The following is a 25,645-nucleotide window of genomic DNA, read 5'->3' on the forward strand; positions in this document are numbered from 1 at the left end:
TTTAAAACCTCCTCTGAATTATCCGGGACGATCTCCTTACCAGGTTCCTTCTCTTCCAAAACATTTCTTTCACCAGCATCCAAAGAAACATTGTGCATAGCAGAGGACGGTTCCGCCTGAATAACATTTTCTTCCAAAAATTTATTCACAATGGGCATATACACTTTGTTATTCACGGTAGATCCAGGTCCTCTGCTCGGTTGCACAACACTTTTCTTCAAATCTGGATTAACTTTAAAACATTCAGCGACAGCATGACCATGAATTTTACAGTGATTACAGAACTCTAGTACTTTCTCAAATTCAGCTTTTTGCATATATCCATAAGCTTTAGAACCCACCCAAACTTCCTTCGGGTGTTTTTTCGATATATCCACCTCAACCAGAACTCTAGCTACAGAGGGACAAGTTTTAGAAGCAGTAGCCTGATCAGTTTGGAGAGGTCTCCCGAAGATAGAACCCAACGCATGCAGCACTTTAGTATTAAAAAAATGCAATCTTAAGTTCGGAAATGAAATCCAAATTGGGACAATCGGAGATTCTTCCTTTATATCAAAAAATGGAGTCCATTTCAAAACACACATTTGACAGTTATAAATGAAGTAAGAACGTCTAGCGAACACTCTACTATAATCAAGATCATTTGATAATTGAATCGCAACATGCCTAGCATCCAAAAGCCCAACAGAATAAAAACCCGAAAGCTTCAATGAAAAGAAAAAATTTCGTATGGCATCCAGATTAGGACGTCTCAAGCCAAATTTACCCACCAAAGTATACTGAAAAGGGGAAGCTAACTTAAGAACTTCCTCATCCGACAATAAGACCGTCGGGACACCATTAAAAACATCTTGCTTAACATTAGGAAAAATATCACCTGAAGAAGAAGCACCAGCTAAAACTTCTTTAAAAGATCTAGATCTAGAAGGTGAAGAAGAACCCTCAGCATCAAGATTAAAAAAGCCTTTTTTTGAAGAAACAAACGGATCAGCAGCTTTCCCCCACGGATTGGCCACAGGAGCAGCCGCCATGGAAAAAACACCCCCAAAGGGCAGGAGAACACCAAAGAAACACCAAACCAGCCAGATCTAACAGAAACATGATGAAAAACTGGAGAAAAAAGCAGCGGGACAACGGCGGCGTCGATCGCGCGGAGGATGCCCTAAATCGCCAGAGCGACGCTTTGAGGCAGGAGAGAGAGGATTCAGACATATTATGACCATTCATCCTACAATGGTTACAAAAAATAGGTAAGTTTTCATAATCAATTTTCTAAAAATAACCGTTCAATTCAGAACCTAACCAAATTTCAGAAGGAAGATTTTTAGAAATGACAAGTTCAACAAGAACTCCCACAACAGAAGGACGGGAAATCGAATCGGTAGCCTGGTCAGTTTGCATAGGCCTACCAAGAAGTGAAGCCATACCAAAGAGAACTTGCGAGTTAAAAAAATGCAGCCTTAAATTAGGAAAAGAAACCCAAATCGGAGTAATAGGTGATTCTTCCCGGACGTCGAAATCAGGCGTCCATTTTAGGAGACGCATTTGACAAGCCTGGATGTAGTAGGATCTCCTCGAGAAAATCTGGCTGTAATCCAAGTCATTACTCAACTGAATGACCACATGCCTCGGATCAAGCAATCCAATGTGGAAGGAACTCGAAAGCTTCAGATTCACAAAAAACTTCCGAATGATATCCAGGTTAGGATGTCTAAGAGAAAATTTTCCAACCAACATGAGAGCAAAAGGAGCCGCACGCATAGAAACAACGAAGTCATCAAACATAAGAGCGGGACAACCTTTAAACGAAGTTTGCACAAATTTAAGTTGAGAAGAAACAGAGAATGATCTCGCAAGAACATCCTTAAATGAATGAGTCTTACCATTGGGAACCAAAGTAGGTGGAGGGATAGATGACGACGTAGTCATCATCCCCCAAAAGGCAAAAAACGAGAGTCAAAACCAAAAAAGAAACTAAAAACCGTGCAAAATAACACACAGGCGGAAGGAAAGATAGATCCACCGAAAAAAATCCATCGGAACCAGAGAAAAAGTCCCCAAGAAGAGGCCGCCGACAGAAACCCTAGATCGCTCGCGAGTCTCCCTATAGGAATGTTAATCTATAACTATATATTAGATGAAAATTGAGTATTCACTTTCAGAATTATAAAAACTCGCAAACCCACAACGACCAATGATTCACTCATCCAAAGGACAGACACTGGAAAGTAGAGTGGAGGCTCACTCAGAAAAAGAAAATAAGAAAAATATCTCATTTTTATGTTCTCCGTATAATCCTTTTATACCAATGTTTTTATTTCCTAAAAAAATGAACTCTTAGCCAATCACATGAGATTGCTGGTGGGTGGTTGGTGATAGTCTGAAAGAAAAATTAATTTTCCTGAAGGAGAGATTAAATGAGTTCTTGACGTACTAGTCATGAAATAAATTTTGAACGACAATTTATGTATAGAAATGAAAACTAATCCCTTAATATAAACGAAATATATACAATATATGGAACTTTTAATGGTAGCGATCAATTCAATATGAGTATGACGGGTCATGGCTGTTCGGGTGGGTTGAGGATGCCCTCAATCAAAAATCACAAAGACAACAGCCAACTTCTCATTATCTTATGCCTGCTGCAATACGCACTTCTCCTCCTCCTAACGAGAAACCTCTTAAATAAACTGTGGTCCATCCGGTCCAAACTCTACTTTAATTACCTGATAGAGAGAGGGGGGATCTATAGAGAGAGAAAGGTGGCATTTTAAGCTGGCCTTGCCATTTATAGAAGGATTTCTAAGGTGCAAAGTGTTTTAGGGAATCGACCGAAGGTTGCTAATTTAAATTCCATCAGTTGTCGCTAACTGAGAGTGGAACTCTAAGGAGGCAGAAAAAATAAGGGAAAATAGGAAAATTTTAGCAAGAATAAGGAAAAACTCTCTTGAAGTCTCAACCACTCCAACAAATATAAAAAGCTACTTATTTTGGAACCAACAAGAAGAAGAAGAGACGGTGTTGTGTGGAGGAAAAGAGAAACTACTTTGAGAAAGAGAGAGATACAGAGAGATGGGAAGAGGTAGAGTTGAGCTTAAGCGCATCGAGAACAAGATCAACAGACAGGTAACCTTCTCCAAGCGTAGGAATGGCATCATGAAAAAAGCTTACGAGCTCTCTGTTCTCTGCGATGCTGAAATTGCTCTCATCATCTTCTCCAGCCGCGGTAAACTCTTTGAGTTCGGCAGCCCCGAGTAATCTCTCTCTCTCTCTCTATCTATCATCTATCTCTCTCTCTCTATCTGTGCAAAAATTTCTCTGTGTAGATTTCTTTGTTCATTTACATAAAGGGTTAATGCTATGTTTGAACCTTTGCAAATTTCATAACAGAAAGAGATGAAAAAGCCGTAAAGGGATATTTAATTAGTAGAACTTTTTTTTTCCATTTTTTATTTTCTATTTTATTTCTTTACTTGCTAGATGTCCTATTATTTTTTTGTTTCAGTTCATTATTTCTTTATGCGAACGTTTTTTATACCTCTTTACTTTGGATCTTCAATCCTTCCTGCGGCTTCCCCAAGATCCCGGAGCCCGAGAGATGGCAGCTGGGTTAATTTCCCGCTGTCTTTCTCACTGACCCGCAATTTTTTCTCTCTCTATCTCTAGTTCTCTTTCTAACTCAATCTTGGCTTGATTATTTAGAGTTCTAGGTTCATGGCTTTACTGTCGTTGGCCCTTATTATATTTTTTAAGCAAAAGATGCTTTCTTTGCATAAATCACTTTGGTGTTTGAGAGTTTGAAGGTAAAATATGACAATATGAAAGAAATAGCATCAATTCTCTCTTGGTATTTTAATATTTTGTCTCCTTAAGAGTTAATGATCATCAACTAAAATTTGTACTTTATGGATCTGGTGGTCGGAGTTATTTTCTGATGAGTTTGAATTGATTTACTAATTTGTTTTTCCTTGTTTTTTCTTTTCCGTTATTCCTTCATTTGATGCAAATTAAAGAATATCTTCTTATACATGAATCTCTGTTGCACTTGAGCTTTCTATACCTAACCTCTTAACTTGTTTTGTTTGGACTTTTGTGTTATAGAAGTTTTGCTCTAAAATTAAAAGATTTGTTTAAAATGAATGACAATTATTTCTTTTTTGCTTCATTTTACTCTCCATTTCACTAGTCAATAATAACATTGTAGACCTTTTTCTAAGGAAATAAGCTTTTTTGAGCAATATGTGCATGGAAAATGCTATATTAAATATTCTTTTCCTGATATTTTTCGTATGGTCTTTCTTCTCTTCGTATGTAGGACCACGGTGCTGCCTACTAACTTGAGGTTTCAATATTCATCTTTCCAAGTTAAACTTAGAATCCCCAATTTCATCTGCTAAATTTGTTATGAGTTTTTTAATTAATTTCCACTTCTATTTTTAGTTACAATTAATCAACCTTCTCCTGCTTTGTTCTTCAAGCATGATTATTTTCATCTCGGATTGTGAAAAAATAAAATAAATATAAAAATACAAATATAATAAAATTTTCTTTTCGGTGCATGATGATTATGTAGATTTATATTTTACTAATTACTAAGTTAACTAGGAAATGAGATTTGTAATTTTCTTTTTACTTCACTCTTGCATCAGTTATAGGGATTGAATGCTTAGTATGCCCAGGAAATTAAGTCTTTTTGTTCTATTTAAATTTTATATTTTAAAAATTTTGGATCATTGATACTTCTGGCATTTTTTTTAATATTTTATTTTATCATACTTATGGCAATAATTCACTGATTAGGAACATTTTAGGGTATTTTTTTTTAAGCAGTATATATAATAGGGTTATCGAAGCATTATAGCTGTGGTCATTCCAGAAAGTTCATTTACACAGTCAGAGTTTATTTGCAGAAACTTACTAATTATCACTAATTTCTTGTAATAGCTCAATCTTCTTAGTTTTTTTATCATAGAATTTCTCATAATTAAACTCAAAATTCAAATGATTAAACGGAGTTAAACATAATCAAATGATTATTTTCTCTCCATAAATTGATACATTAAACAAGATGAGTAGTATAAGATAATTCAGTTTATTAGGATCTAAAGAAAATTAACCGAAAATTTATGAAATTCTATTACCATTGCTGTTATGAGTCGGTATAAATGTGAATGATTTTGTCTTCCTACCTGTTAGCAACACATAATTTTTATTGTTAACATGTCACTACTACAATATTTTTTTATTATATTTTTTTCCTTGGAGATGCATGTAAGTTGAGACCCACCATTTTAGTTTCATAGATTAGACTATAGTTGATTTACCTTGTTCATAGGAGACCTTGGCTTGTTTTCGTGTAAGCTTACTTCCAGGTTACGAGGGCACTTCATGGTGTGAGTCCCATGGAAAATGATATCAAACGGTACTAGAAACAGTTTGAGTTCTAAGGAAAAAAAATATGATATTAATTTGTACCTTGACTTGTGATAATAAGCCTGCTGTTGCATGCAATACAACGTACAAAACGGCTGCAGACAGAACGAAATAACTAGAAAGGACCATAGAATTCTTAAATACACTAAATGAATATGTAATCAATAGTTTACAAAGTAATTAGTTTTTCTCAGATGTTCCTATGTTCACAAGAAAGGGTTTATGTTTCTTTTAGGACATGATAACAAATGAATTAGTTATCTGAATTACATAAGCATAAAATACCATATTGGAGTCCAGAATACAAATTTCTTCCTAGCATCATCTCTAAAACTGCTGCAGATCTGTCTGATCTATTTTGTTTTTTAACTTGTAAAATAGAGTTAAAGAAAAGGAAATGTTACGGCCACTACAAACTAATATCTTCACATTTTATAAAGTTTAATCATCTACTCCAAAACTTCAGCACCCATAATAGTTCACTAAATATTGATTGATGTCAGAGAAAGTTTATGTTTTTTTTTTATTTAAAGCACATGGAAAATAATTTCCTCATTAAGTTGAAAATACAAATTAATTCGGGAACATAAATCCCAAGAGAAAAGAAATAATAGAAAATAAAAGTAAAACAAAATTAAAAGATCTTCAAAATCTAAAACCCAAGCACATGGAAAATACAATCATAGCTAATAATCTCTAACTATGATGGGTAGGTATTATCCAAAAGTTAACCATAAATCTTATAAATTGTGAGCTCTTCTCATAATGTTTATTCTTGTGTCCACTCTATCATCCTAACAATGGTTCTTTAAAATAGACTACAAACTCCAATGTGCCGTCACAGTCAAATATGATGTTCTGATTAAAAAAAAATTTCCTCTTGCTGGTCTTGCGGCAATGATTAAAGAAATATATATTACTTTGAGGGGAGAACATGTCGAAGGAAGGAATATGTTATCAAGTGCATGAAGGAGGAGAGGATATAATAACCTACAATAGAAAACAATCATTGCAGTAATTTGAATCAATTAGGCTTGATGCATTAGGCATCTTATGTGATGGATGAGAGAGTACTTTTCTAAATATTTCTTGATCATTAGTAACATTAGCTTTCCTAGATTTTGCTAAATTGAAACGCAATCATTATAAGATGAAACCAAGTAGAAGAGAAAGAAGGAGAAAGTATAAAAGCAATCAGGTTTAATGGAAACATTATTGAAAATATAAACCAAAATTAATTACTATGAAAATCTCAAGATTGTGTTTCTAGGATGATATTTGTACAAGTATAAAAAGGCCTTTAGCCTTGTCATTTTGATGTATAAGAGAAAGAAATCTAAAAGAAAATTCCTCTTCTTTTATTATATTCTCTTCCACTCTTACAAACAATTTGTCTCTAACAAAAACTAGAGGAAGAGGATCTGATTGTGCTATTAAGAGGTGGTATGTTTCAATGGCAATGCCATCAATGTGACATTTTAGACTTCTACATAAGGAGATCTTATGCCCAGACAAATTATAATGACTATAAACTTTGAAAGCTTTTAATATACCATTCTTTACCAGTAACCACTATTCTTTGATTGAAATTAGGAAACACTGAGAATTATTTTGTAATTTCTACTTTAATAAGTACCATATAAATCGATATTCTGGACAGAGTCAAAAAGTTGGTGCATACAGCTTTGCCAAATAAAGAAACTAGTGCAAAAAAGCACCAGCTAATTCAAAGGTCGTTGCTAAGGTATGCAAATAGAATTTAAATAGCTCCAATTTGCATTCATTAAAAAGATCAGAAGCCAGATACCATTTCTTAATTTTCATTAGAACCCTTCAATATTATAGGCCCTATTCATAAGCATAATAGAGAAATCTTCAATCTTTTCACATTTTAGTAAGATATTCGTAAGAGTGAGTAAGCATTTTGAAAGCTTATATCAAAAATATTGTGCTTTATCAAATTCTTGATTGGTTGCAATGGATGTCTTTCACCCAATAATTAAAAAAAAGTAAAAGATAAAAGTGGGATATTTATTTATTTTTATGTATTATTATAAAGAAACAAAGTATGCAAACTCAAATATGAAGTGAGAGGAAGTAGTAGATTATCACTCTTTAAGAATATTAGTAAGGGATACTTGCTTAAAGTAATAGAAGGGAACTTATAAGGTATCACATGCAATACTAAGAATAAACAAATATGGAGCTAAGATGAGGATTTTATGAAGTCTTTTATTATTATTATTATTTTAAATTTAATAAGAATGCCAATTACTTGCCATTCCTATTCATTTTCACTATTAACTTGAACATATAAGAATAAAAACAAATCTATGTATGGTAAAATATATTTCTTAAGAGAGTAGTAAAGATCTTAATAGACATATTTTGAGTTTATTTATAAGAATGGAGAAATTTTTAGGTTTTTCTTACATAACAGTGTGAATTAGGGTATATATATATATATGGTTTAGGATTTCTACAATCATGAAACCCATTTTTGATTTTTTTTTTTTTTTTTAGTTAAAACCCATTTTTGAGTTCTTATATTCTACCCTCCACACCAATTGCTAAGTGCTGCAAATTTAAAGCTAAATAATGCTCGTAAAGAGTTAGTGTCATATTCAATGTGTCTATATGATCATCAGTAGAAAGCTTTAGCTATTAAGGATGTCTCAAAAACTATCTAGGTGTGTTGTCATGCCTAAAATTTAGACGTATTTATAATTTTATTTTGTTGCGTGTTTCCCTACAAGCATTTTCATTTCAATGCTTATAACTTTGTAAGATTTTTATCTTTATTATTATTTCTAATCTTTTATTTTTATATTTATTCTTTGACAATATTGTTTTTATTTTTTATTATTGATATCAAAGTCCTGTGGATAAAAGTTAGCTCCGTAAACCATTTTTCATATTTTGTATGATAGATTTAGTTAGTTCAAATTTATGAAATATTTTCCTAAAATGTCATCTTTATAAATCATTACCTATTTTGAATTTATTAGTAACAATTAAGCTCATAAGTTCAATTTATAATATTTTGATTTATGTTTCTATTTTTTCAAAAACCACCCATCTAATTTATCTGAGAAATATTCTAAATCTCTTTATTCCATCAACCTATAAACATAAATATATCCTTAGCACAAGATGCATAAACTTCAAGGAATATATATATATATATATAATATATATATATTATATATATATATATATCTTCTTCAACTTGTAATAACATAATAGTTTTTATTGTTAAAAGTCTCATAAAGAGAAGAAGAGAGGGATTTGAAAATGGACAAGGATAAACAGAGGCAAATTCCAAACTACAAACTCTAGCTTCCTAGATCTTTTTTATGTCCTTATCCTTGAACATGACCCAATCATCCTCAACACCATCTCTCTACTTGTCTACATCATAAACGATACACTCGTTAAGGATTTGAGGAGGTAAAACTCATTAAACATGTATATTTAAGAAGATGATATACAACAATCCTATTATCAGATAATTGAGGAGGGTGATAAGGATGTTGTCATTGGTGGTGATCTAGACCTTGTGTACCTTACCTGATCATAACCAATAGTCACATAGTGTCATTGATGCACATGGCATTGTAGTTTCCATTATCTAGTATGTCAGGAACTTGGACATATTTTTATATATCCTCTTTGAAGATTAGCTCAGGCTTTTTATCATAAACTTCATTCTTCTTATCATAAACTTCATTCTTCCCCCTTACCTTTTTATTTCCTTCCATTCCCTTATGCTTTGTCAGGATGGAACTTAAATTCACAAGCTCTATGAGAATCTTCTCTTATTGGATATTTAACATTAAAATTGAGTCTTTTGTATTTTGCTTCAACATCACTTCATTGCAACTTCTCTTCAAAGAAATTAGTAAATTTTAATTTTAACTACATTAAAAAATTAATGATCATAAATAGAGTTTTTACTCAAAAACATCTTCAACCTTCTTCCATAAAAATGATTGCTTTTAAGAGAATTTCAAACAATAAAATTTTGAGATAATTGAATATATTGTAAATGAAGGAAATTAACATAATTAATCGTATGTCCTACATATTGTTCTAAAAATGTATATAATTTGTGTTCCTTTGATTTCAAAGAAAAATTCTTAATCACATAACTTTTTTTTTCTTTAGTTAAAACACAATATTAGGACAACACGCTAATACATTAACTGATTTTAAATCCTTAAAGGGGTCTAATTACAACTAATATTCAAAGAGCTACAATAAAAAAGCAAAAAAAAAAAAAAAAAACCTAACGGGCATAAGATCCCTACTAAAATACAACATAAGAAATATAAAAAAAAATTAATGGAAGTCAAGAAACCCCCACAAAAAATAAGCCCCAGTACAATCAGTAAAATAGCCAAACATAAACCAACATGCGAAGTTGCAATAAATAAAAAGTTGCAAAAGTCGAAGACCAGCACAAGCCACCAGAAAACATTGAAGTGGGGAAAACCTGAACCAAATCTAGAGCAAACAAATAGAGAGACCTATTAGTTAGCACATCCAACCCACCAAAGAAAAACATAGAAATCTAGAAAGAGAAAGGATATCCTAGGCAAAAAAATCAAGTTAACCAAAGACCAACATAAACAAGTTGTTTTTTTTTTTTTTTTTTCTTTTTTTAAAGTTAAAACCCACTAATAGGGGCCTACGCGTTAATATCAAAATCGGTTACAAGGTCCTTAGAAGGATCCACCAGCTCACTACTGCTCCAAAGAGCTACAAGATTCAAAAGGAAAATAAAACCTAAGAGCAACATAAACAAGTTGTTGAAATAACTAACAAACAATAATGAAAACATTAGCTATTCTTTTTCTTGTTTGTTTTTTTTTTTTTTTTTCTTGCTATCATGCAGAGTGGGATCATCCTTGGAAATATGAACAATAGATAAATCAACTTCTTCCTAAAAAAATTCATCAACATAATTAATCTCTTAATCCATAATGCTTACCTTACCAGATCATAACCAATAGTCACATAGTGTCATTGATGCACATGGCATTGTAGTTTCCATTATCTAGTATGTCAGGAACTTGGACATATTTTTATATATCCTCTTTGAAGATTAGCTCAGGCTTTTTATCATAAACTTCATTCTTCTTATCATAAACTTCATTCTTCCCCCTTACCTTTTTTATTTCCTCCCATTCCCTTATGCTTTGTTAGGATGGAACTTAATTTCACAAGCTCTATGAGAATCTTCTCTTGGAGATTTTACATTAAAATTGAGTCTTTTGTATTTTGCTTTAACATCACTTCATTGCAACTTCTCTTCAAAGAAATTAGTAAATTTTAATTTTAACTACATTAAAAAATTAATAATCATAAATAGAGTTTTTACTCAAAAACATCTTCAACCTTCTTCCATAAAAATAATTGCTTTTAAGAGAATTTTAAACAATAAAATTTTGAGATAATTGAATATATTGTAAATGAAGGAAATTAACATAATTAATCGTATGTACTACATATTGTTCTAAAAATGTATATAATTTGTGTTCCTTTGATTTCAAAGAAAAATTCTTAATCACACATAACTTTTTTTTTTTCTTTAGTTAAAACACAATATTAGGACAACACACTAATACATTAACTGATTTTAAATCCTTAAAGGGGTCTAATGACAACTAATATTCAAAGAGCTACAATAAAAAGGCAAAAAAAAAAAAAAAACAATATTGGAGCCTAAGATCCCTACTAAAATACAACATAAGAAATATAAAAAAAAAATTAATGGAAGTCAAGAAACCCCCACAAAAAATAAGCCCCGGTTCAATCAGTAAAATAGCCAAACAGAAACCAACATGCAAAGTTGCAATAAATAAAAAGTTGCAAAAGTTGAAGACCAGCACAAGCCACCAGAAAACATTGAAGTGGGGAAAACCTGAACCAAATCTAGAGCAAACAAATAGAGAGACCTATTAGTTAGCACATCCAACCCACCAAAGAAAAACATAGAAATCTAGAAAGAGAAAGGATATCCTAGCCAAAAAAATCAAGTTAACCAAAGACCAACATAAACAAGTTGTTGAAATAACTAACAAACAATAATGAAAACATTAGCTATTCTTTTTCTTGTTTGTTTTTCCTTTTTTTTCTTGCTATTAGGCAGAGTGGGATCATCCTTGGAAATATGAACAATAGATAAATCAACTTCTTCCTAAAAAAATTCATCAACATAGTTAATCTTTTAATCCATAATGTTGCTAAACCACAATGGGTGGAGATTTTAAGTTATGGAAAATAAATAAAGGAGGATCTAGAAATAACATCTTTTAAAGAACTTGATTTAGTTTAACCATCCAAAAAAACTAGTTCAAATTGCCTACTAGGATTTACCTTCACATGAGCGGAACAAAATCCCAAACTAGGAGAAACCATAATATGAAACCAAGAGAAATAACAACCACCCGGATACTAAAAGAAATGAATCAAGTGAAGTAGAGAAAACCTCCTAACATATGAGCTACAAAGATAGAGAGGAGTGATGGGGCACAAATTGTACTCTGGAGGAAGATGAGACGAATAAAGCTAATTGAGGTATAGAGGAAAATGAGACAAATGAAATTCTAACTCTATAAAATGGCCTATTAAAATATTCCCACTTATTATAAAGAATAGTTGCATGCATAAAGTCAATGTCATAAGTATATCCATATTGGAGTAAAAGTGATAACTATCAAACCCATTAAAATGTCAAAATTTCTCAATTTTATTGTATTTTTAAGATCCTTAAATTGGGTATGGTCAACTATGGGTTTCATCGGAATAAGCTAAATTTTATCCTTGTTCATACCATAAATTTATTTGAAGTGGCATAATTATAGCTTTAATTTCGTATTTATGCTTATTTTTTTTTTGGATAAAAGCCACATAGGGCCCTACGCATTAATTAACAAAGGGGGTTACAAGTTCATAAGGAATCATCAGTTCTCTAAAAAAATAGGATTTAATGTAAAACTTATGGGCCATTGATTCAAACTAATTTCATATTTATGTGTTTCTTATATTAGCTAAAATTAGGGATAGGTTATAATACATCATTTTAAGATAAAAAACATTTTATGTCTTAATGTCAAAAAGCTAGCTATCTGTATTATAGGAGAACTCTTATAGAAAAAAAAAAAGAATTCATTGATGTAGTTTAATTTTATTTTGCTGAAATATATTCTATCTATTTTCAAAAGGACAAAAGACCAATTATAATATTTTAAGAAGATGAAAATATAATTAACAATAAAGCTAAATGGAAGTACACACTTAATATTATTTTTTAAAGAAATGAGCAAAAACGTGATGAATTAGGATCAAATCCATGACCTCATGGTTGAGAGCTAGGTATGAACCACTAGGAAGAGACCTAGTTTGTAGAGAATAATTCTTTTAAACAAAATAGAAATTTTGTTCATTAAAATGAAGATTATAAAAGGTTGAACTTCTTAGTGTCAGAATAAAAGCTTTCTATATTACTCTCATTAAAGGTTCAACTTATGTGTAGTTACATAAAAGAGGGAGTCTTAGTCCAAAAGAAAAAAGTAATAATAGAAAAAATAGCTAGAAAAAACAAAATGTGAAGCCAAACCATAATCGATTTTCTAATCTAATATGTACTCTCTAAGAGTCTAATTGAAGCTTTTATATAGTGAGGGGACTTCTCATGTCATTTTTTTATCCACAATTATTCATATAAGGTATTTTTAGACTGTTTGGAGTGTTCATAGTAAAATTATATATATATATATATTATTAGTTATAAAATTAAGAAATGATAAGCATATGGGGCATTATCATATGAGATGTATGCAAGAAATTTCTTTTCTAACATTAAGAAATTTGTGTATATTTTCAACTTGATGGACTATTGCTAAAGAAAAAAATCATGATATTTTTCACAAGTCAAGGAGTAGACCAACTTATTCAAGAATGAGAAGAAATTAAACTAACTTTTAATCTTAGAAGGTTGATTACTATGTGTAATATAACATAATTGTACTAATGTGAATCTTCAAATCTTACCTAATCATTTGCTTAAACTTGAAAATAATATTGATCCAATTTTTTGTCTTGAACAATCTAACAAGAAAGAAGTAAATTAATAAAGAGCAACAATCATTGTACTCCATCCTTTATTAAAACAAATCCCTCTGGTTGGACAATTGAAACACTAAGAAAAACTTCAAACTCTTAATAAGGAGTACACAACATCAAAGTTATAAGTTTAAATGATAGAAATAATTTTCTCATCACTAAATGGCAACAACAATCCATGAATTAAGTAGAATTCAATAATAATGTCCATGCAAATAAATTTAATATGGATTGATTGATATTTTATAAAAGAATATTGTTATATGAAAACAATAAATGCTTTATTAAACTCTGATGAAATTCAACATAAGGAATGCTTCAAGTAAATATAAAAACTTTGATGAATGACATCTTTAGTACATAGTCATACTATAATATATATTTTGTATACTAATGAAGTTCTTGTTTAACAAACTCTCTACATTAATATTTTTGACATTTTTACATATTCTAAATTTTTTTGGGAATATAAAAACTTATTGTGTTTTACTATTTTTGAAGGATGACTCAATGAGGATTTATTCCAAGAAAAGCAAGAACTTGTTAAGGAAAAAGGATTATTTAGAATTATGTAGAAAAGGAAAATTATTGATCTCTTAGAGAATATTCTTATTGATGAATCTTAATCCCATTGAACTTCTACTTCTTATTATGATAAGAAGATTACTTAAAAAAATAGCAAAAATAAAATAAAATCAAGTTTTTCTATAAATCATAAATCTTTGAATAAAGTTTTAAAATGATCTACTATCAGATCTCAACTAATAAAGAAACTTTAATTTTCTAAAAGTTATATTTAAATTTTGTATATTAACAAAGTCTAATTAGAGAAGAATATTATCATAAAATGTCATTTTTATTATTCAACATTATGTATGGAATGTGATGACATCCAACTTGAAATATGCCTCAAGTGAATTTCAAAAAATTGATGAATGAATTTTTTAGCTCATAATCATAATACATTCTTATGTGCATTAATGATGTTCAGGTTTAATCAAACACTCTATAAAAGCATTTTAGAAATGTTGAAGAATTTACATGGTTAAGTTTGTGAAATGGTTTGCTAACTTATACTCCTAAAATGAAACTCTTTCAAGAAATGCTACATTTAAGAGAAATAATAATGCAGTTAATTAATAGGAATATCATCCCCATTGATCAAAATATCAAATTTACTTTTAAATTTTTAGATAAAACCCATTCTATTAAAAAATTATAAAGACTCCTTGGATCTTTAAACTATATATCAAAATATTTTAAAGAATTTGCAATTGATGAAGCTATTTATAATAAATTAAGGAAGATCAACCTTATTGGTTTAATTAACATGGCTTCAAATTCCTTAAGATCAAATGATGAGTTTAAAAATTGTACTTGTTAACCTTGGCAATTTTAAAAATGTTCAAATATAAACTTGGGGTAGATCATTAAACAAATTAAAAATACTTCTACAGAAGAATTAGTTATATATTTTCTAGCAAATGTAATGCATCTAAATAAAAATAATATATCATTAAGAAAAAAATGTTTTATAATGTCAAAATGAATAACTAAATTTTAAGTTGATTTAGTTTAACAAGAAATATGTAGGCTTTATAAAAAAAAAAAAGAAATATGTAGCTTTTATTGAATATAATGCATTAATTCTAGTAGCTAAAACGATGACAACATCTAGAAGAGAATTTATATTTGATAATAATAAGAACAATTATTTGTATTACACTTTGATATTGCATATATCAATGAAAATTCCTCCCATAAAAGTCAACTCAATATAGGATGAGATCTTCAAATTAGGAAAATTTTTAAACAAAACTTAATGGAACTTATTCATGCAAGGACAAATTTCCTCTAAACATAATCAAGAATAACTATCAATTTTAATACTTAAAGAATTAGCTCAAGCTAAGCCAAATTATTATTATTTAATTCTTATTTGGGCCATTTCTCAATTTATGAAATTCATCCTTGCATTGGAAGCATGTTAATCATCTTGCCTCATTTCTTTTATATTGGATGTATCTAAAATAACCATTTAACCTAATTAAATTTAACTTAAATAATAAAAGAGAAGCAACCCTTTATAGATTTTAAGTGAGATTTAAAAAATGAACAATTATATATATTTATAATTCATATTACATAAAAGTAGAAAAATTGTCCATAGATGCCATTCAAGCTTTAGTCGTAAAAAAAATCATAACCTAATTTAAGATATCAAAGTTGAACAAATCATGATATGTGGATCTTATAAATCATGTGATCTTGACAAAAACTTTATTTCAGCCTCTACCCCTGCTCAATAAAATTTTTAAGAATATCAATATATCTTATTTCATCCTTATCTTTTTTTTTTTTTTTTTACATTCATGTTGACAAAATTGGGTTTATTTTCTATCCATTGTTTAGAGAACCTTATTTGCTATCCATTGTTTAGAGTACACAAAATTAGATTAATAACAATCTCTCGTAAAATCATTTGCTAGATATAGTAATTGATTTTGAATGGGCTCAAAAACTATGATTCGGGGTAGTGTTATGGCTTGGGCATAAGTCATGGTATATTGAGGTCTATTAATATGATATGGGTTGGTGTTATAGATGGTTCATGATTTTTTTTTTTTTTTGAATAAGAGAGATTTATGATGGAGTGGGAAGAAAATCTCAGTAATGAATGAATATTTTCCAAGATCACCTTCATTTTGTTTAAAACATAATGTGTATCCTTGTGTCACTGAGAGTAATAATTTTGGAGGCGTACATAACTATTAGATCCTTATTAGGTGCTAATATTTCATTAAAGCATAAGGTATCCTTAGCAATCTAAGAATTTACTTCCTCCAAGACATTCAATTGTTATGTCAACATTCTAATCCTTACTCAATGATCAAGAGAGGAGGACTATTTTTTTTTTTTCCAAAATGAATTTATATTTACTTTCAAGTATATAACGGTAAGGAATTAAATAATTATCTTTCGTTTTAGATTTCATAAATAGGTTCATAAAATGATCGTGTAGTTTGAATCATTTTTTGTTATATGAAGGCTAATAATGAGACATTGGAAGTGTAATGAGGTAATGCTAGTATGTTCAACTATTTGTATGTTGCCATGTTTCTCAAGACCAAATTAAGCTTCTTTTTAAAAATTTTAAGATATTCCCATCTTTATGAGAACACTAGTAATAGATAATGTAAATAAAAAGGTAGTGCTTGAGTCAATTTTGGTCTTGATAATTAAAATTTGATGCCAATGAGTAAAGTGTGTTATGGTTCATAAAGTATACTCATAAATGTTGGAAAGAAGCCTAAATAGTAATTAAGGTATACTCTTCATTTGAATCAAAGGGGCTCATTTAAGGAGGCCCATCAAGAATTCATTTTGCACTATAAGCTCTCCTAGCAAAGATCTTGAAGCAATTATACATGTGTTAGAGTTAATCTAATGAGAAGATGCATATAGATAGAAGGCCAATTTTGAAATGAATTAATTGGCCCAAATCAACAAATAAATAGTGAATTATATTTGAATAGCTTCTAAATGAAATTATCAATAGCAAAATGATCAAGATCAATATCTTAACAAGACAAACTTGAGAACTCCAATAGATAAATTTTATCATGAACCTTAACTACTATGTTTGTATTTCAATGTTGATAAATCTATAGGGAAATAATGGTGGAGAACCTTTATCTAGAGTTGAAAGAAAGTTTGGTATCAGATTAAAGGCTGCTTTTTACCAACACCATTTCTCCTAAGAACTTAATTATGTAAATTCGAGCGGTAGAGAGCTGTAGATTCCCTCTAAGGATTCTGTAACCGTTTTTTTGGAAATTAACACGTAGGCCCCTTTGAGGGTTTTAACTAAAAAAAAAAATTTATGTAAATTAGAGATATTAACTTTTATAAGAAATTTATTAATTAAGGGCCTTTATATTAAAGTATCAAGTTAACATCCACACAGAGGACTACAAAAATAAAAAGTAAGAAACTAGATGAGTAAATATTATTTTTAATTTTTTCAAGTGGGCTCATAAACGTGGGAAAGCAATCCATATGGGGAAATAGTTGATTCATTAGCAAACTCAAATTTAGGTGTACATTTTGATAACCTCATTAATAATCCTTGAATCAACATTAATGTTTCAATAAAAGATGATAATGGGAGAATTTAACAAAACATTCTGTGTTGAGTAAGTATATAATAAATCAGCCATTAAATTACATGACAAATATTGAAGTCATAATAGACTTAAGTGACAATCAACTTACCATCAACTTTTCCAGTAAGGTTAATATAAAAGGATCCAAAGAATGTAAAAGCATAAGTTAGGGATAAAAAAAGAAAATTTCTCTTGCGATGAGAAATTTGAGAATAATTATAATTATCAACAAAAAGCTTATGTGGAACTAACCATAATTAAATCTACTTGATGTAGTGGTGAGCATGTTGGGGTAAGTGTTAGAACTTACATAAGATTGCGTGTTGGGTTATATATTGGGATATGTGTTGGGATAAAGCATACATAGGCATGTGTATTCCAATATAAGTGGTGATTGGAAATAGAAAGTTTCATGGAGATAATCTGAAGGAAGGTTGTGTGAGGCTATACCAGAAATTCCATCGCTTACCCCACACATAGGTAGTTGAATTAATTGAAAACCATTTTTCACACACACACACACACACATATATATATATATATATATATAAAGGAAAGGTGAATATTTTCATCAAAAAAAACTTCAAAAATATTTTTTATTAATAAATTAAAGGGGGTTTGTTTAGTAATTTCTATTAATTAATTGGCAGGCGTGAATGATAATTATTAAAGATATATTAAATTATTTCAAAATTATATAATAAAATAAAGAAAATATTAAACATAACCAGGGATCGAGTTATCAAATAGTTTAAAAGCGTTGATATATTAACCTAGCTTGCTTGGAGCTCTCCTTATTCCAATCAGGGTTTAGGCACCTAGGGACTATCATGTTCACAAGTATTATTTATAACACCAATATTGTGCTAGTTGACTTCATTATTTTTTTCTCTTTAATGTTGGCCTATATATAGTAGTAGTTAATTAACTTGGTTTCATCCGACATCAACACCGTTAATGTTAACATCTTTGATAATGGGTTCCCTAACTTCATTGTTATACCCTTTCTAATTTCCTTATATTATTATCTCTCCCACGCTTTACTTTTTAGATTTGCAGGATACATCAATGCATCAAATTTTTGTGACATGGCTCCATTCACTTCCTTAATTATATTATTTTATTCCTCTATGGCTTTTAAGAAATCAAACTCATTGATGACTGACTATGGATAACTCTTTAAGTCCCTTAATCTTCTTTGTAGTAAACTTCCCTCCTAGCAATTTTTCAAAGTTGATTAGCAAACCTTGACACTATCATCTTATGAAAGTTAACCTAGTTTGTTGTTTTGTTATATTGAATTCAATGACTTAATAATACCCATTCATTTATTGTTGGTTAGTAAATTCTTAAGAGAGTGGCCTCTTTTATAATCAATTTCAAAATGATTTAAAGATTAATACACTTGGAATGGTTTATCTATTTCATTGTTGAACTCTAAGAATCTTCTTCTAAATTTTGAAAGGATAGAGGGTTATTCTAAGATTTTCTTATACAAAACATTAAATATTGAGGGACTTTTCATTAGAGTTAGAAAAAATTATGTTTATAATGATCTTCTTCAAAAAATTTTAATTGTCCCTAGTTGGATTACTTTTCATCTCCTTAAAGATCATAATATTTAGTTAGTCAGTTTTCTTAACATCAACTTCCATTACTTAGGATATCTTTGCACACAGATGCTCTTATTGCACCTTTCTATATTATCCATTACAACAGTTTTGCCTGAGGTTGATGTTACTCAATATTTTCCTATTTTTATTTGGATTATACCAAAGGATTGTAGCTACAATAAAAAAAAAAGAGCATAGATAAGCTTACTAATTTTCTTAAACATCATAAGTTATTTGGACAAGAGAAGTAATTATATAGATATATTAATACTAGCCTAGATAACATTATCACTAAATTAAAACCTCTTTGGCACATTTTAATCATTGTCTACCATAGATTCTTACAATATGTCTTATTCTTTTCCTTCTACATCATTATCTCATACACAAGATTGTCATGTAAGTCCCATCAAGCAATGGAATTATTGCTAAATGTCCAGTTTGTTATAGAAAATAATGATATAGATATTCAAGTCATAAAAAATCTATTTGCAAGAAGCAAAACAATATAAAATCCTTAGATTTAGCATACTATGATTTCTCTTTAGAGGTTATTCTCCCTCCTACCTCTCTATTGCTTGTCAATCACATATACGAAAATTTCAACTTAGTCAAGAACTCTCTATCAATTAACGTCTTAAGAACCAAATAAGTTCATAAATTTATCTATAAGAAGACAATTTGATAAGTTTTTATCCCGATAGCGTTTTCTATCTACTTCAAAGTTCTATCTCCTAAATTGCATGTTCAGGGAAAAAATAACTAATTTGTTAAAATGTGAAACTTTGTTAATTTTGAAGTATTTCTTTTGAAAGTAGTGGCCGGCTAATATGAATGGAAACCTTAATGTGATTAGCCACATACTGTAGATTTGTATAAAGGTTATTATTTTTTGAATTTTTTAATCTTTTTTTTTTCTCATAGTATCTTTGTTTCTTTTCCTTTAATACGTAGGTTTTTAACCCATGTATTCTTATTTTTATTAGTTAAAAGATTTCCTTTATGCATAAGCAAAACATAAAATAATTTTCAATCATAATTGAATTAGATTATCCATACTATATTGTGCAAAACATCAAATAATTTCAATCATAATATAAGTAGATTATCCATATTTTTTTAGTTATATTCGAGTGCAAAAGCAATTCAATGTTAGATAGATTGGTGTACATTATTAGAAGATGACACAACTCTAATTATAAGGTCTCTTATTAAGTGAATAATGCAAACATTTGAAGAGAGGGTTATAAAATATGCATACATTTTGTATAACAAAAATCAAATACATAATAATAATTGTATGAATATTTTAAAATATTAAATTGATAATTTTGTGGAAGATTTAAATTTATAAAAGGATAAATATTAAAGATATCTTAAAGTGATTCAAAATTATATAATGAAATAGTTGAGAGATATTATACATAATTATGAAATAATTAAATAATTTTGATTCAGGATAGAATTAAATTGTTAAAAATAATTCATTATCTTATTATTTTGTCATGGAAAATCTTATAAATATTAATAGCTAAATACCTTGGCATATGTCAATATTAGTTGGCATGATTCTAATAATAAGACACTTAATAAGTCAATTGTGCAAATATTAATAAAGTATGATTATTATATATTTTTTTTAAAATATATCGTTTTGATATAAAATTAAATTAAATCTCATAAGAAAATCCATAAAAAAAAACCACAAAGTTATATGTTTCTAATGTATATAAAATTCAAATTAAATCATTAGAGAATATCTTGTAGCAGCAACACAAGGAGGAAATCCCAATGAGAAAAGATCTATTGATGGTTTATTAAAACTTAAAATCTATATGATATCTCTAACTTCCATCAGCCAAATGAAAGTAAAAACATCCAGTTAACAAGAGTATTAAAGAAGATGGGACCCACTTATCCTATGTAATTTAGAATTCTTTTGCAAATGTATGCTTTAATGAGATTTTTATGTAGTCTTTTTTAAAGATAGTTTTCTATAATTGTTATCAAGACCTTATTTGAAATATAAGTGTTTTGATCTTTTTATGGTATATAAGCAATTCAAAATAGGCTTGTATGGACTATGTAAGGATAAAAAACACCTGTAAAATTCATTTTATGTTATAGAATGACCTAATCTTATGAAACAAAAGCATCAAAATATGTTGATAATGCCCCAATCATAATAGTAATCTTCAATTCAGGTGTAATTGACCATGTGAATCGAGGCATTTTGACATAAATCTTCTTCATGTAGTACCCTTCTCTAATGAAAAGTTCATTTTGGTCTATAATATTAAAAACTCTAATTTATAATATATTTTTCTAGCTCATTTTATTAAGATAATTCTTTTCACCCATCCTCTAATCAAATACATATTTAATGATTCTAAGAAAGGGATTAATGCACACTTTAAATCATGCAAAAAAAGGAGCTACATTATCAACAATCATGTGTCATATTAGCTTGGGTAGAAATCTACAATCAGTTCGGCTCTCATTTGGCATGTTAGGGACATAAATAGGGTTCACAAAGTTTAATGATTACCTAGCGATAATGGTGGAAGATTGGGTTCATGAACTTGATTAAAAAAAAAAAATAAAAAATAAAATAAAAAAAAAACAAGAGGAATATGGGATAGATGAGGGGATAGTTACCTCAAAAGTGATATAGATTCCATTTATAAATATGTCATGTTGCAGAATACCCTCCAACTATCACCTTAGTAAAGTAGATAAAGAGAAAGCATTTTTTGCTTCTATGCTTTTCTAAGGAACATTATTATTAGTAATGGAATTAGTAGAATTGTCCTGGAAAGTGTTGGTATGATAATAGCCTACATAAATTGGCATAGCCTCCTTACTAATATTAATCCATTAGGAAAAGAATAAGCATTGGAGAGGTGAGGTACTATTAAAAAATAGGAATAAAGAAAAGATTCATTACCATCATAGATGTGGAGTCGAGCACAAAATTTTGGGGTGCTAAAAGGAAAAGACAAGAAATATTTAAGAATCGAGCAAGCATCTGGCTTTGAAGGATGGAGGTTTTGGATGCAAGGGAACTTGCTGTGATGCACTATTGATAGATGAATGGTGGTGGATATCGGGGCAAATCTTGAATCAAGAGTCAGTTAAGCAATATTGCATGAAGGAACCAAGCATTACCTGTAATTAATATATGAAAGAATAACTACATTATATGTAATTTTCCTTAAGGTAAAAAATGATGATTTTGTAAATATTCCTATAATATCAACTGATTTATAGTTGTTAATGATTCAACCATTATGAATTCCCGAAACAAGAAATGAAGATATATGCAATAATAAAATTTTAGGTTATTAAAGTGGAGGTGTTGTGGGTAGTGAATAATATGCATACAACAATGTCTTCAATATTCAGATCACAGAGATCCAATGTAAGCGTATGCAGGAACCTATAGATCACTTTATTAGTACACAAAGTAGACCCAATCAAAGTTTTGTATAGGCTTATTTCAGGAGTAAATATTTAATAGTACTTTAATTACCCAGTGGTGATAAAATATATACTGAAGGTTTTGTTTATAATAAGGAAAATAATTTTTCTGAATGGGTAAAAAGAAAAAATTTGTTTGTGTTACCAAACCAACTCAAATTCGCTATTTGTTAAGGATATAATAGACACTTAGGAACATCTATCTCATTTCTTCACTAAGAAACAAAAAACTAGATGAAAGAGACCTTAGCAAGTATGAACACTGATCTCATTTCTAAATATGATGATCGTCACTATTAAAAACAAAAAAGATATTAAAGATAAAAAATGTCGTTTAGTGAGAAAACTACATTTGTAAGACCGAATTTTGAAGGACTTAAATATATTAGTAGTTTCTTTTCTGATAGTGTACTAGATTCATGAGCCCTTTCACTTTGTAAGAGATACAAAACTACAGATCTATAACTTAAAGCATTCGATAACTTACATAGAGGATATAGTTCAGCTGCTAACCTCTGCATGATCTGAAGCTATAGTGAATAAATCGCAGTTTTTATCAGTTCTGCCTCAATGAAATCTGATGTGCAGAGAAGCAAAGAGGAAAACTCATAAGTTGGATTGAGAAGAAAATAGAGCCCTTATTATTCATTCAAGTATATCTGTGCAAGCTTTTGGCCGTTCTATTGCCTGCCTCAGATTTATTTTTCTGAAAAGCTAAGGAAACTATTATCACAAAATCCGGATTAGACTGTACAATTGCATTAAAAGATATAGATTTACGATATTTTATTTTCTTTTAATCACTTAATTATTATTTCTTTCCTTACATCCTGTCTTTTGTGTTCATACTTTTGTATATGACTTTCCATACTTTAGTAGATGGTAGGGACTGGTGTTTCCTTATTGAAGACCAATTTTTTTTTTAAAAACTCCAATGGAAGTGATGGAACAGGTGAGTGAAATGATTTTAATTTTTATATAGAAGAAAAGTGGACCATCGCCTAGTTCCTTACCCCTCACAGCAGTAATTTAATAAATTACTTCAGCAAAGTACTAAATGCCTTTTCTCCAGGTAAAATGGGTACTTGACTACTTTCACATGAGGATTTAGGACTATCAGATACCTTTCCTCCTCTTCTATATTTAAGAATAAAGTGCAGTAGTTACAGCAACTCTGGGTACTACTACTTAAAAACTTCTCCTTTTAATGAAGAACTAGCTTGGGATAGACTGCAGAAAGATTTGTGAATTAAAAGCTGAGATATATAATATAGAGAGGGAAACCCTAAGAAAGAATGAGAGGGAGAGAGATGCTTTCTGAAAGAGAGAGAAAACTAGAAGAGGAATATGTTGTGCATATAGAAAATATCGATGCTTTTGATAAGGTTAGAGAAGTTTTTATTTTGAAAAAAAAAACTAAGTTCCGGCATAAGGACTCCTCGCAATTTTTTCTTGATTTTTTTTACTCGTGTTCTTAAAGTGCCTTTATTCAAGCATAGCAGTATATAGACATCATACGTACTGGAAGAACAAGGCCATGCAAGTATGTATTCTACTGCTGCAGCCATGTCGTCAGTGATAGCTTAAAGTACAATCATTGGTTAGAAAAGTAGTTGCAGAAATCGATCTGCGTTGAGGGGAAATTAAAGAGAGAACTGATTTGATTTGTCCTTATCTCCTCTCTTTTGTCTTTATCCCACGTTTCCTGGTAAAGCAAGCTTTAGGCGTAGCAGGCCACCAATGGCTAGCCCTGTCAAAGGCTTACGTTTAGCCGCGAGAAAATAAGACAGAGAGCAATACGGAACGCTGTGTAAAGATCCGGCATGGGATGAAAGCGTTGTACGTACTTGTCGATTATTTAAATCAACCAGAGAGCTGGATCTTTCGAAAAGTCCCATCGAATGGTTACGAAGGGGTATTTAATGATCTGCGATATCTCTAAGGATTTAGCCGGCATTTTGCTTATCATCAAAATTTTGTGGGTCGTTAATTTTAGATTACTTTTGATTTCTTAACAATGTTAGTAGTTCATAAATAAATAAATTTTATTACTATGAATTAGAGAAAATACTAATTATTTAAAGTAAGTTAATTCTCATTGATAAAAAAATATTATATAAAAAAGATAAAAGAATTTAGATATAGCCATATTTCCATTCAGTGACATCATATATCATAAGAAATTTAAAAGGTCAAAACATAGTTAGAAAAAAGATAAAGGGGTTAAGATCTAGCCATATTCTCATTCAATGATATCATATATCATAAGAAATTTAGAGATAATTAAGTATAATGAGAATATTTCAAGAAATTTTATTTTCGTTGACACGTCATTCAAAGTATGTTTTTTTAATTAAAACTCAAAATTGGCTTACACGTTAATTAGGAAAATTAGATACAAGGCCCTTAAAAGTGATCAAAAACTCAATAAATGATCAAAAAGTTGTACTAAAAAAGAAAATAAAATTCTAAGGAGTCTAAGATTCTTTACTAGTTACAAAATAAATATAAAGCTAAACAAAAAAGGACAAAATTATTGACTAACAACAGAGATTGAAGCTAGGAAGCTAATAACTACAATCAAAAAGTGAAAGGAGAATAACTGAATGAACAGACTCAAACACAGAGGCTGAGAAAAACAACCAAGCCAAACATAATCAAATACAAGATCCAGAGACCCACCTGCAGAAAAAGAGAAACTCTAGAGACTGGCAAGTTAGCAAAGCCAAATAAATGAACAACAAACATAGGAATGAAACTAACACTCCACCAACAAATAGAGGAAACGTCCAAACACAACCCACAAAATGAGAACAGATG

The 25,645-nt window shown here is 29.8% G+C and overlaps 1 protein-coding gene across 1 annotated transcript in view; it reads left to right on the forward strand.

Annotated features, from left to right (window-relative positions):
• The first annotated feature begins 3,075 nt into the window (after positions 1 to 3,075).
• Positions 3,076 to 25,645, forward strand: part of LOC110095336 (MADS-box transcription factor 6-like) — a 40,262-nt gene continuing 17,692 nt past the window's right edge. The window contains exon 1 of the mRNA XM_020820844.2: positions 3,076 to 3,257. Within this exon, the coding sequence (XP_020676503.1) occupies positions 3,076 to 3,257 (182 nt within the window). The remainder of the gene's footprint in view (positions 3,258 to 25,645) is intronic.

Source organism: Dendrobium catenatum, unplaced genomic scaffold (assembly GCF_001605985.2).
Source record: "Dendrobium catenatum unplaced genomic scaffold, ASM160598v2 fragScaff_scaffold_334, whole genome shotgun sequence".
NCBI lineage: Eukaryota > Viridiplantae > Streptophyta > Magnoliopsida > Asparagales > Orchidaceae > Dendrobium > Dendrobium catenatum.